Source organism: Phyllostomus hastatus, unplaced genomic scaffold, assembly GCF_019186645.2.
Source record: "Phyllostomus hastatus isolate PE091 unplaced genomic scaffold, TTU_PhHast_1.1 phas_contig_40, whole genome shotgun sequence".
In the NCBI taxonomy this organism is placed as follows: Eukaryota; Metazoa; Chordata; class Mammalia; order Chiroptera; family Phyllostomidae; genus Phyllostomus; species Phyllostomus hastatus.
In genome coordinates, this window is record NW_025333872.1 from 22,603,336 (window position 1) to 22,616,284 (window position 12,949).

General features: G+C 31.6%; 1 protein-coding gene across 1 annotated transcript in view; it reads right to left on the reverse strand.

Annotated features, from left to right (window-relative positions):
- Positions 1–12,949, reverse strand: part of EYS (eyes shut homolog) — a 1,607,944-nt gene that overhangs the window by 891,018 nt on the left and 703,977 nt on the right. Inside the window, 2 exon segments of the mRNA XM_045842859.1 lie at positions 2,979–2,985; positions 7,288–7,487. Of these exon segments, the coding sequence (XP_045698815.1) occupies positions 2,979–2,985; positions 7,288–7,487 (207 nt within the window).

The window sequence follows — 12,949 nt, forward strand, 5'->3', positions numbered from 1 at the left end:
ATGAATTTGAAGTCAGATTTAGTCTATAAATGACAAAGACTGAAAAATCTCATCTATTATCAAACATGATTTTTTCTTTATATTAAACATTCATATTGTTCTTTTGATACTTCATTGGGAAATATAAATTATCTAAGTGAAAAGTTTGAAATGCTAACACATAAATTACTAAAAATTAGTTTATGTGTTTGAAGTTCTCTTTCACTACTCCAGCAATGATTGATATTATGGTTATATCATTAAAATATACTACCCATACTATGGGTAGTACTATGGGTAGTAGTACTATGTCCATACTACCCAAAGGAACCTATATATTCAATACAATCCCTATCAAAATACCTATGTCATATTCACAAAACCAGAATGAATACTCCAAAAATATATATGGAACCACAGAATACTCCAAAGAGTTTCAGCAATCTTTAGAAAGAAGAATAAAGTTGGAAGTATCAACTCTATTACAGGGTCATAGTATCAAACTATATTACAGAGTAATATAATCAAACAGCATGTTACTGACATAAAAATAGATGTTTGCATCTGTGGAATAGAATAGAGAGCTCAGAAATAAACCCATACCTATATGGTCAATTAATATTTGGCAAAGTAACCAAGAACATACTGTAGGAGACTATTCTGCATGGCATGGGCCCAGCTCTCACTGGGAGATGCACAGGACCCATGCCCACAGATAGGTTCTCCCATGGGGAATCAGGCTTGCAATGTACTGAGGCCTCTTTGAGTCTTGCTTTTTGCTAAAAACTTCCTCACCCTGAATTGAGGACATTTACTGCAAAGTAACTTCCTAAAATCCGTGCTAAACCTTCCAAAGATGAGTGTAACCTGTTCAACTACTTTTGCCTTTTCATTTTCAAATATCCCTCTTCTGTGATGTCATTAGTGGCACTGGATCCTTTGTTTTCTGTAAAAGGTAACCACCTAAAGCCAACTGGGGCAGAGTAAATGAGGACCATCATGTGATGGGTGGAGAAACCCAATAAAGGCTTGTCATGGTGGAGGCCATGGCTTTTGCTACCCTTGAGAGAAAATCTATGCTGTCCCTTTTCCTCCACCAGACTCAGTAGTCCATGTAAATGTCTCATTTCATCCATAATGATTTGGACACTGAGGGCCAGTGTCTATATCACATACAGTTGGGTAAAGACAGTCTATTCAACAAATGAAGCTGGAGATATTATTAGACAGATGCATGCAAAAACCAACCAACCAATCAAAGAAACAAACCAAATCAAGGGATACCAAACAGAAAAGCAAGGCCAGACCACCTTCTTACACTATACACAAAAATAGACTGAAAATGGATTAAAGACTGAAATGTAAGCCTTGAAATCATTAAACTCCTAGAAGAAAACATAGGCAGTAAAATGTCTAAGATTTCTTTTAGCAATATTTTTTTCTGATATATCTCCTTGGGTAAAGGAAACAAAAAAAAATAAACATATGTGACTAATTAAAATTAAAAAAGTTTTGTACAGCAAAGGAAACCACCAACGCAAAGAAACACAGCCAATCAAATGGGAAAACATGTTTACCAATGATGTATCTGATAAGAGACTTATATTCAAAATTTATAAAGAAAAACTGCCCACCACAAAAAAATCTGATTTGAAATGGACAAAGGGCCTAAATAGACACTTCTACAATGATATATAGATGGCCAATAGACATATGGAAAAAAATGCTCAATGTTATTAATTGTCATAGAAATACAAATTAAAACCACATAATATAACATCATGCATATCACAATGGCTACCATCAATAAATCCACAAACAATAAACATTAGCAAAAATGTGGAGAAAAGGGAATCCCCAATGACTATTGATGAGAATCCAGATTGGAGCAGCTAATTTTTGGAGGTTCCTCAAAAATTTAAAAATGAGACTGTGTTTTGATGCAGCAATTCCACTTTTGGGTATTTATCCAAAGAAACCCAAAACACTAATTCAAAAGAATATTTGCATCCCTGTGGTCATTGCAGCATTATTTACCATAGTCAAGATGCAGAAGCAACCCAAGTCCTCATTAATAGATGAGTGGATAAAAAAGTGGTGGTGCCTGTAACAATGGAGTGTTACTCAGCCATAAATGAAGGAGATCTTACCATCTGTGACAGTACAGATGGACCTAGATGATATTACGCTCAGTGAACTATACCAGTCAGAAAAAGCCAAACACCATATGATTTCACTAATATGTGGAATCTAAAGAACAAAATAAACAAATAAAAGAGAAACAGACTCATCAACATAGATATCAGACTGGTATTGCTAGATGAGAGAGGTAATGGGGAACTGGGTAAAAGAGGTCAAGAAATTAAGAAGTACAAGTTGGTAATTACAAAAGAGTCACAGGGATGTAAAATACAGCATAAGAAATATAGTCAATAATATTGCACTGGAAATATTGGGGAGGGTTTCTCTACTATATGATTGTCTAACCACTATGTTGTATACTGAAACCAATATAAAATGTATACTGAAGGCAAACAGTAATTAAAAATAAATTGTGGTTATAGAATTACTTGAATATTGTATGTTGCTATGCACCTAACAGTCTAGTAACTGTTTATCTAAAACTAATCCTAATTTATTTTGCTTGAAATGGTTAACTTATTTAATCTACACTGATATTCAAAGCAATATCACCTATGTATTTGTCCACAGTAGTAAGGAAACTAGCTCTTTATTATTGGTTCATTAATTTTATCACATTCAAGGACCACATTTAAATTCAGAATAAAATACATCCCTTTTTTATATTTTCTTTTTGCATTTTTTTTTCTGTTTAAAGATTCCATGTATGCCTTTCAAAGTTTTGCTACAACTTCAGGAAGATGAAAAAAATAAACTAACTACTCTAGGTTTTATTGTTGTAGTTATAAAATAGTCTAAAACAATCAAATGTCTCCATGAGAAAAATAAGCAATGAACAAACTATTAATTTGACATACCTCATACCTAGAGTATAAATGTTCAAAATATAAATGGGAAAGTAGAAATATTTGAATGAGTCCATGTCTGCTCAGCAATGTCACCTTGGATCTAAACAAACACAACACATAGAGTAAAAATAGTCTTTCTCAGGTGTGACTTTGCATTAATGCATGCTTCTATTCCAGTCCTGTAAATAGGCAGGCAAGCCTATCATTAAGAACTATCTTGTACTTGCAGAAATAATTTGATAAAAAAGAGTATATGGCCAGCACAGTTAAAATATAAAAGTGATCTTATGAGACATCTGGGTAATAGCAATAAAGATCAATAAAGCTGGCATAACAATGTTAGTGAATGAGACTCTGAGTTAACTAAAAAAAATGCGGTAGTAGAAAGAAGACAAGCCATGGTATAAGAACTTTGAGAAAAATTAAACACTTGAAATAAATTACTTTGTAAACAAAATACAATAATATGACTTCTTAACTTGGCATTAGATTTTCAATGAAAAAATACTTACTTAAAATGCATGCACATTGAAAATAAAATAGAATAAATAATGTCTCCATAAAATATTTTTTAAAAAACACACAAAAGTTTGAGTGTAAATAAAGAGTTGAGAGGAAATGTTTTAAAAGGAATAAAAATGGTATACAGTGTTACATGCACAAACAACAGGTTTAGATTTGTGATTTACAATATATAAATGATATTAGTACCTGAAGTAGAATGTAGAGTTAACACGCAAAAGAACTATAGAATAATAAAAGAAAACTTTTCAAATGTAAACAAATAAAGAAGAGAAATAGCATCACATAGTCTAGTTAGATGCTTACATTTCAAAGATAAAATGAAAGAAAAATAGTTATATATTCTCTACTTAGCAGTCATTGGTATTGTATAAGTATCTTATATTTTAATTAAAAAATTGAAAGATTGGTAAGTTTCCAATGAAAAAGTGAATGAAATGCATTCATGAAACAAAATGTTCATGAAAACAGGACATTTTCAGTTTTATTTTCTGTAATAATAGAGAGGAAAGCAAAATAATATCAACTGCATAATCTTCAGTCAACGATAAGATCTAAGAAGTTTGTACCTCACTAAGTTCTAAATCATATGTGAAAACAAGGACAGGACCAAATATTTTAGACTGGTAGTTTCAAATTTTCCACATAATTTGAAAGGGTATGATACTGTTCCTTTTTTCTTTTTTCTTTTTTCTTTTAAATGTGATGCCACATGAATATTTTAGTTGGAAGAAAATTTATACTAAAATAATAAGAAAACCAATAATATAGAATGTTTATGGATCATAGAAGGCTGAAATCATTTAATAAGGAAGTTTTCATCAAAAATAAGACTTCAGGATAATTACTCTTATGGTAGAAATGTATGGGTTTGATAATTATTTTTCCAATAATATTAAACAAAATTTAGAAAGCTGAGGTATAATAATTCCAGCAATGAGAATGGAGACATTAACTTTAATTTTGATTTGTATAAATTTTGGAGGAGAAAAAGCAAAGGAAGACAATAACAAAATATTTCACCACACATGACAAATGACATGAATGGAGCCATTTTAATGGACTGGGAACATCCCCTCTAGAAAAACTTTATTGCTTCTAGTGTTCTTTGTACTTTTGCACTGAGCCAAATCTTTGAACTGGTCCAAATCTTTGGACTGAGATAAACCACAATTGTTCAACAACTGTGTGTAGAAATTCAGAAGAAAAGCAGACATTCTAAGGACATGGACTGATGATTATGGACCTTATATATGAAGATAGAATCAGTTACCAATCATGTATAGGAAAGAATAGCTTAGTTTGTCAGCAACAAAAGGACTTTTTCATGTAATTAATTATCATTTTTCTTCAAACCAAAACAAACAAACAAACAAGAACACAAACAAAACTTTTGCTTCACCCTGTAATTGGAATATTATTTGGGTTTCTCCCCAAATTACAATGCTTTGATCCCAAATAAATATGCTTGTTCCCTCTCATTTTGGCTTTTTAACTTTAGGTTGATATACATTGTGAAGAGTAAGATATGTTATTATATTTTAATGTAAAACAGGGATCAAAAATAAGTTTGATATAATTTTTTCAATAAAGAAACAATTATTTGAATAAGGTTTAAATAAGTATATTACAGATTAACTTTTGACCCACACAAAAATCTGAGGATTTTACTTGCAAATCTCTCCCTGTCATAACAAGTTTTCTTTTATAAATAAACTGTCTGAGGACTGTGCTAACTTGGTACCACCTTTGATGGCTCCTCACAATCACTCTGCCAGTCCCCTAGAAGCTGAACCTCCCAGCATTTACCATTCAGAGACTTTCGGGGACTTTGAGGAGCATTGAATTAGCAGTGGAAATTTTGAAGACAGTTGACTCTTATTTAAATACAATTTGAACAACCCTGTAGCAGTAATGGATGCCTATGCTTGTCCCTGGGGGATATTTCAGAAAAAGAAGCAGGTCTCTTTAGTTTGAATTCCACTGACTTCATGCTTTAAGAAAGGCCAGCCTAACTATGCCATGGATAACATCCTCTAAAAGAACATTCTATAGAGTAGCCTTTATAGGGCTTCATTAAACAAATACTATCTCAGGTACAAAAACATACATTTCAGTTTTAGGTTCACTTATTTCTATTTTTTATTGAATTTATTGGGTTTCCATGAATAAAGTCTTGATTTATAACTTTGTATCTACAGTGAATAAATGTTCAAATTATTGTTGCTTACTTAATCCAGGCACTGATTAACTGGAGGGGTCCTTACAATGCTCAAGTGATCACTTTTATAAGTTTATTCTACACAATTAATATTGGTATTAGAAACATGTTTACTTTTTATACTTTATCAGGGCACCAGAATAAAATAAGCAAAATCCATGCTCAAAAAAAATACAAAATACAAGAGAGATCTCACATACAATTATACACAACTACACACACACATAATGTTACAAATGAAATGGGAAAACACTCATGGACATGGACAACAGTGCAGTGATTTTTAGGGAGAGGGTGGGGCAGGGGTAGGTAGAGAAGGATAAAGGGGCATAAATGGTGATAGAAGGAGACTTGATTTAGGGTGGTGAACACATAATACAGTGTACAGATGACATGTTGTGGAGTTGTGCATCTCAAACCTGCATAATTTTGTTAACCAGTGTCACCTCAATAAACTCAATAAAATGAGAAATAAAAGAAAAAGAAAAGTAAAAAAATGAAATGGGACATTAGGCAATATGTAATAAATAAGGATAACTGTTCATAATGATAACTAAACAGTCTGCATGTGCTAAATAAAAAGATAATCTTGTGCTTATGTGAAATTAATATCCATGTGTGTGCTTTACTAGATAGACATATACCTCAAAGAAAATATAATACAGACTAACATAAATAGAAGGGCAAAAACACGACATAGATGAACAAAGAAAATAAGGTCATGGCAGTATTAATTATAAGACAGAATACATTAATGACTTAAAGACAAGTGATAAAATATGTGTCTAATAGATAATATCTATTGGAAATAATAGATATTATTTTTAGTAAATAATTATATATGAAAGTATACATGGTTAATTTATTAGTGAATTAAGATATTTTGACAGAAACACAATTGTTCACAGATTTTTAGCTTAATGATAGCCTCTTACAAATGACACTGAGAGAAAAGAAGTGCATTTTTTTTTTGTATTTAATATGCAGGTTCAATTAATGTTTTGCAAATTGAACTGATAATGGCTAAAATTTCTCAAATGACCATTTATATATATCATATAATCATAAAGAACAAAAGTAATGAAAATTAATCTCCTAAGAAATTAAAAAAGATTCCATAATAATAATTGGTTCAAAAATATGTTGACAGGTTAATTTGTTTTTATGAATATTCATAAATAAATCATTTGTTTTTAAGCTCTTAGATAAATATAGCAGTGATAGAAATAAGTATCTGCTTAAAAAGTATAATGTAAGTATGAACAATTTATAAAATGTTTATATGGTGAATATAGAAGTAAATGAATAAGAACCCAATTTGGGAAGGGAAGAGTGATATGAAACAATTATAAAAATAAGTGATGATTATATTCAGAAGACCAGCATGGGATTGATGTGAATACATGATGTTTGGAAAAACATAAGCAATGCTTTCTTAGAATTATTTATTTCAAATTTGTGATTACATGATGAAAACTTACTTAAAAACTTAGTATCTTCAGAGTGCATTACTAGAGGATGTTTATAAGCTTTCCTAAATATATATCTGGTTAATAATAATAAAGAAACACTGACCTGAAGTACAAAGTGTGTCCAGATTCATGAACACTAATCCCTCCTTTAGGACAGAGGTCCAAATTCAGTTCAGGCTCCGCACGACTATCAGTATTTATCTCACAATGTGCACCAGTACATCCACTTGGGCAAATGCAAGTGAAACCATGGTCTGACTTCTGACAGGAGCCTTCTTTCATACAAGGGATTGATGCGCAGCCCTAAATTCAGAAATAGAGAATCAAATTTGATCATTAGTTGTAAGTTTAATAATTTTATTAAAAATTTCTTATGTTAAACACTTTAAAGAAACCAATATGCAAGCTTATCTGATATCCCCTTCCTCTAGTAACTAAAGTATTTTTCTAGTAATGAATTGTATTCACCTTTATCACCAGAAATACTCTATCAAGTGTTTTATTATTATATTTTGAGGGAAAAAGTCTTTATTAAACTGTATTTATGTACCATTTATAAAAGTAATAATCATATAATAACTGAAAGTTTGTGGCATTTACCAGCTTCTTCCTATTTTTTTCCACACTGTTCCACCTGGCAACCATCGTTCCACCTCTGTTTCTACCAAGTTTAACTTTTTTTCCTTTTAATACTCCACATATGAGTGATACCATGCAGGATTTGTCTTTCTGTCTATCTTATTGCATTTAGCATAATGTCCTCCAGGTTTATCAATGTTGTCATGGATGGCAGCATTTCCTTCTCTTTTTTTAAGATTGAATAATATTTTATTGTATATATAGTAGATAACACATCTTCTTTATCCAAACATCTGTCAATAGAGACTTGGGTTGTTTCTATACCTGGGCTGTCGTGAATATTGCTGAAATAAACACAGGACTACAAATATATCTTTGACATAAGTTTTGTTTTCTTTGGATATATACCCAGAAGTATGATTTCTGGGTTATATGATAGTTATATTTTTAACCTTTTGAATAGACGAAGGTCTATACTGGTTTTAATAGTGGCTGGACCAGTTTGCATTCCCACCAATAGTATATATATGTTCCCTTTTCTCCACATACTTGCCATCACTTCTTATTTCTTGCATTATTGATAATAGACAGCTTAATAGCTGTGAGGTAATATGTCATTATGGTTTTGATTTGCCTTTCCCTGATGATTAATGATGTTGAACACCTTTTCATCTACCTATTGCCAATTGTGTGGCTTCTTTAGAGAAATGTCTATTCAAATCCTTTGCTTGTTTTTTTAACTGGGTTATTTGTTCTTTCACCATGTGTTTCCTGTGTTTCTCACATATTTTGAATATTAACCCCTTATTAGATAGGTGGTATGCAAATGTCTTGTCATTCCAGAGGTTGCCTTTACATTTTATTGATGATTTCCTTACTTGTGCAGATTTTATTTTGATATATCTTTCATTTATTTATTTTTGCATTCATATCATGCATCAAATGAAAAATTAAAGGCTTGTCAAACTCACCAGAGACTTTAATTGTTATCATTTCTGATGGATTGTACCCTTCAGTATAAAGCTCAAGTCATGCTTGGAACCAAGACAGTGATCTTTTATATTAATTCAAGAGATAGAGTTAAATGTATGTTTTTATAAGCATACCATTCTGATATATTCTGTACCTTTGCTGAAAATGTGAACTCCTTAAGGATAATCAAGGGCATTTAATGGACTTTGTGCAGGTACTGCAGTTATTTTTATGGGATGTAAATATCAAAATTCTACAGGGAATGGCCTGGAAACATATTTCTCTCTTATCCCTATGGCTGAGTATACATAGAATGATTTATTAGAAAGCATTATATAAATTAATTGAATTATATATCCCATGGAAAAAAGAAATAATTTTGGACTGCCAAAATTTCTGTCTCTAGGGTTTACAAGAATCTCTTACTAAATTAATTAGAAGGCTTAATGGGAAATACAAAAACAATTTCTTTAAACAAATCAAAGTGTCAAAGTTCTTGATCTTTTCTGGTTCAAAAATTAAGGAGAATGCCTTTCCTTTTGTTCATGATCATTTATATTATTTTACTACACCCTATTTAATATAATAAAGTGCTTCCCAAGGGGAATTCACTAATTTAATTTCAGAGAAAGAAAGAAATGAAAAGCTGGTGTGTTTAGAGAAAAAGAAGGAGGCAGGGTGTAATGTCTCATACCATGACAATCTATACAATTAAGCTAGACCTCGATGCTACATCTATCCAACTCGTATTCAAAACACCACACCAGGAAAGGAACCGGAGTGTGAATGAAAGAGCAGTGACATATCCATTGTGGACTGCTTACGCAGAGCAAACCACCAGATTGGCTAGTAAATGTGCCAGTCATCTCTCTGGCGATTGTGTTCTATTTAAGGCATATAGTTTAATTCCAAAAGTTTGTCCAGGGATCTCTGAACTTCCCAGCATAACAGAAATTTATTCTCTGGTTTCATCTTTACCATAAAACATTTCTCTCCTAGAATCATATGATTTCTGTTTTAGAACTACCATTTTTAAAGTAGTGTTGTATTTTCTTCCAATACAATCTTGGAAAAACAGAATAGGTTAAACAGATAATCATATAACTGTTTTATTTGAAGAGGGAAATCCGGCAGCTGCCCATTAAAGCCCTACGTACTACAAAACCTTATTAAGCATCACAGAATTTTTCAAATTTTGTCTGGTTCTGAATAAAAAGTATTATTATAGTTTATTATTTATAAAATTTAAGTTGTATATTAATAATTAAGCTTGTTAAATTACAGATTCAAATTCAGTAACAGGTTTGGTGTGGGGCCTGAATTTCTCTGTTTCCAATGAATCCTCTCATACTTATGATACATGGACCAAACAAAGCCCAAGAAGCAAGAAGGTAGCCCCATAATTTCAGCTTAGTCACAAGGATGAGGACAAGCCCAAGGGTGTTAGAATGACTTACCAAGGTTGTAAAACAGAGTGACAGCAGAATAAAATCACATGCCCTGAAACTAAATCCCCTGAATTCCAACTTAGGGCTTATTGTACCAACAAGTGTTACTTTCTATTTCAAAATATTTTCTTGGCTACAGAATTGTCCAAATTATAATGCATATGATAAAGGCTTAATGTTCCAAGTGTTTACTTATAATTTTCATTTTCTATTTTGTTCTTTTTCAAATCTTACATGGTTAAATGTAGGGATAAAGTAGTTAATAGAGAGAAACTTTTGTTTGATAACAAATTTAATCTGATATATGGTGTTTTGATATAAAGGAAGTAACTTTGTTATTAAAAAAATCAAAGAAGATTCTAAAATATGAAAATGAGAATATTTGCTGTAAATATCCATTTTTATTTTTTATTAAGATGTATCTGGCATTATATCTGGGAAACAAAGCCACTGAAATACAAGGAAACAAAAAAAAATTGTCTCAGAAACAGTCAGAAATGCACAGATGAATCAAACAGTAAAGAAAATACACCAGGCCTGAAACTAGACACAATGCCAAATTCATAAAACAAACATGAAGATTTTTAAAAGTTAATATAAAGCTCCAAACATGTTAAAAATACACACTCCTATTTCCTCAGATAAAAGAATATTTCAGAAGAAATCTAAAGTTTATATTCTATTTCTAACTTGGCAAAATGAAGCATCAAATGTGGACAGGTGATCCAAAAGATGGAGAACACCGTGCTAAGGAGTCTGGAGTTTTGTAAGGGACAGGGGCTGGTGTCAGTGATCAGAAGCAGCCTCGGCCCCACCTGTTTCACTCTTCTCACTCAGGTTTGAGCTTACTCTTGCCTGAACAGTAAAATAAATCTGTTTGTAACTTAGAGATTCAAGATTTATGGACCAGAACAAATTAAGAAATAGAGAAAACATATAGGAAAAAATATGTAAGAAAAGGTTCCGAATAAAAACACAAACATGGTGGGAATGGAATAGGCTGTGAGGCCAAAAGGAAACACAGACACAACACACACAAACACACACAAATGAGCAGGAGAGTATTAGTGATTATTTCCTAAATGAAACAGAGTGTGATTAACTCAATTTTCTACATCTAAAGTACATAAATAATTTTTAAGAGCAATATACTTAAAATATCTTAAATTGCCATCAATAGGATACTGATTAAATAAAATAGTACCTCATGCCATATAATATTAATAAGAGTAAAGACACATGTGTTAATGTAGAATAATCTGCAATAGCAGATTAAATTTAAAAAATCAAGGTACTCTACATGTACCTTGATAAAATTCCCATTTACAAGATCTCCTTTATTTTAGAGATGTGTTTTCAAACAGAAGGTAGGTATTCTGTACAATGACTTGTGGGAAACAGCTGATCATTTGCTGGGGAATTTCAACTGAAACCTTACCCACTGAAAAACACACTGATGAACCCATAATTTATCACAAATTAAAAGACAATGAGAAAAATACTAGAAGAACTTGTTGGCTAACCCCCTTTAAAACTTTTTACAAGTGACAGAACCTTTTCAGAAATCTCAGAAATCTCAGTAAGTACAGAAATACCCAGAAATCTCAGTAAATCTCTTTCCATTTTGGTACATTAACCTTTTTGATGTCAGAATCCATTATGTCTTGATTGACATTAATGCAAATAGAAAAGCACATATAATATAATATATATGATAGGCAAAAGGTAAATAATCTTATTATATAAAAATGCCTGTATAAATGGCAGCTGGCATTTGATGAAATACAAATACTTGCACACATGTTATTTTCTTTAGTCATTTTTTTTTCTGTTTCTAGAACTTCCTTTAGTCCTTCTTTTATATTAGATATTCTGGTGATAAATTCTTAGTTTTTCTTTATTCTAAGATGTTTTGATTCCTTCTTTTATTCTGTAACCATGTTTTCTTTCTTCATTTTAGCATTTTCATATATTTATAAGTGCTACAGCAAACACACACAGCACTGCTCTCTTGCAACAGTTATCCTCAGTCCCAACACAGTGGAGGGGAATGTTTGCTATCTATATCACTCTCCTCTCTTTTCTTTTATCTCTCCCTTTCTCTGTGCCTGTCCCAAGAGTTCAGTTAGTGATATGTTGCAAAACCACAGTATCCATTCCATACCCAGTCATGAGTTTGTTTTTCTTCAGTATTGATTCTAATTTTTAAAACTTACCTCAAATTTTTAGATTGACAGAAAAAAGTTTGCTTGATTTTTTTCCCTGCAGACCTAACACAAACTTTGTTTATCTACTCTTTAAGAAGCTTCATATATAACCTCCTGTTCTGTAATGACCTAAGTGTTGTTTTCAATCAGCTCTGTCCATGTTTCTCCTTTGCTCTTTTATCTTTACCCTGGAAAAATAGACTTGGACATTAATGCAACAATGCCCTTTGGAGGCTGCTATCAGTGCATTGCAACATAGAGATACAATAAATAGGTCAGCTAAGTAAGATACATATCTATATCTCCAAATAAAACTGATTGTGAGGAAGTATGTCAAAATTCTTATATCTTGGTTCCTCATAGACATTGAACATCGAATATTTGCAGAACAAATAAAATTACACTTAGAGTTTGCTTAAAATATTAGTAAAAAAGATTTCTAAAAACTCTATTGAACTATAATAATTCATATATATGGAAAAGTGAGCTTTTAAAGGGCAGGAAAACAATAGATATTTCTAATAGGTATAGGAACTAAGAGCATAAAATATGAGACATT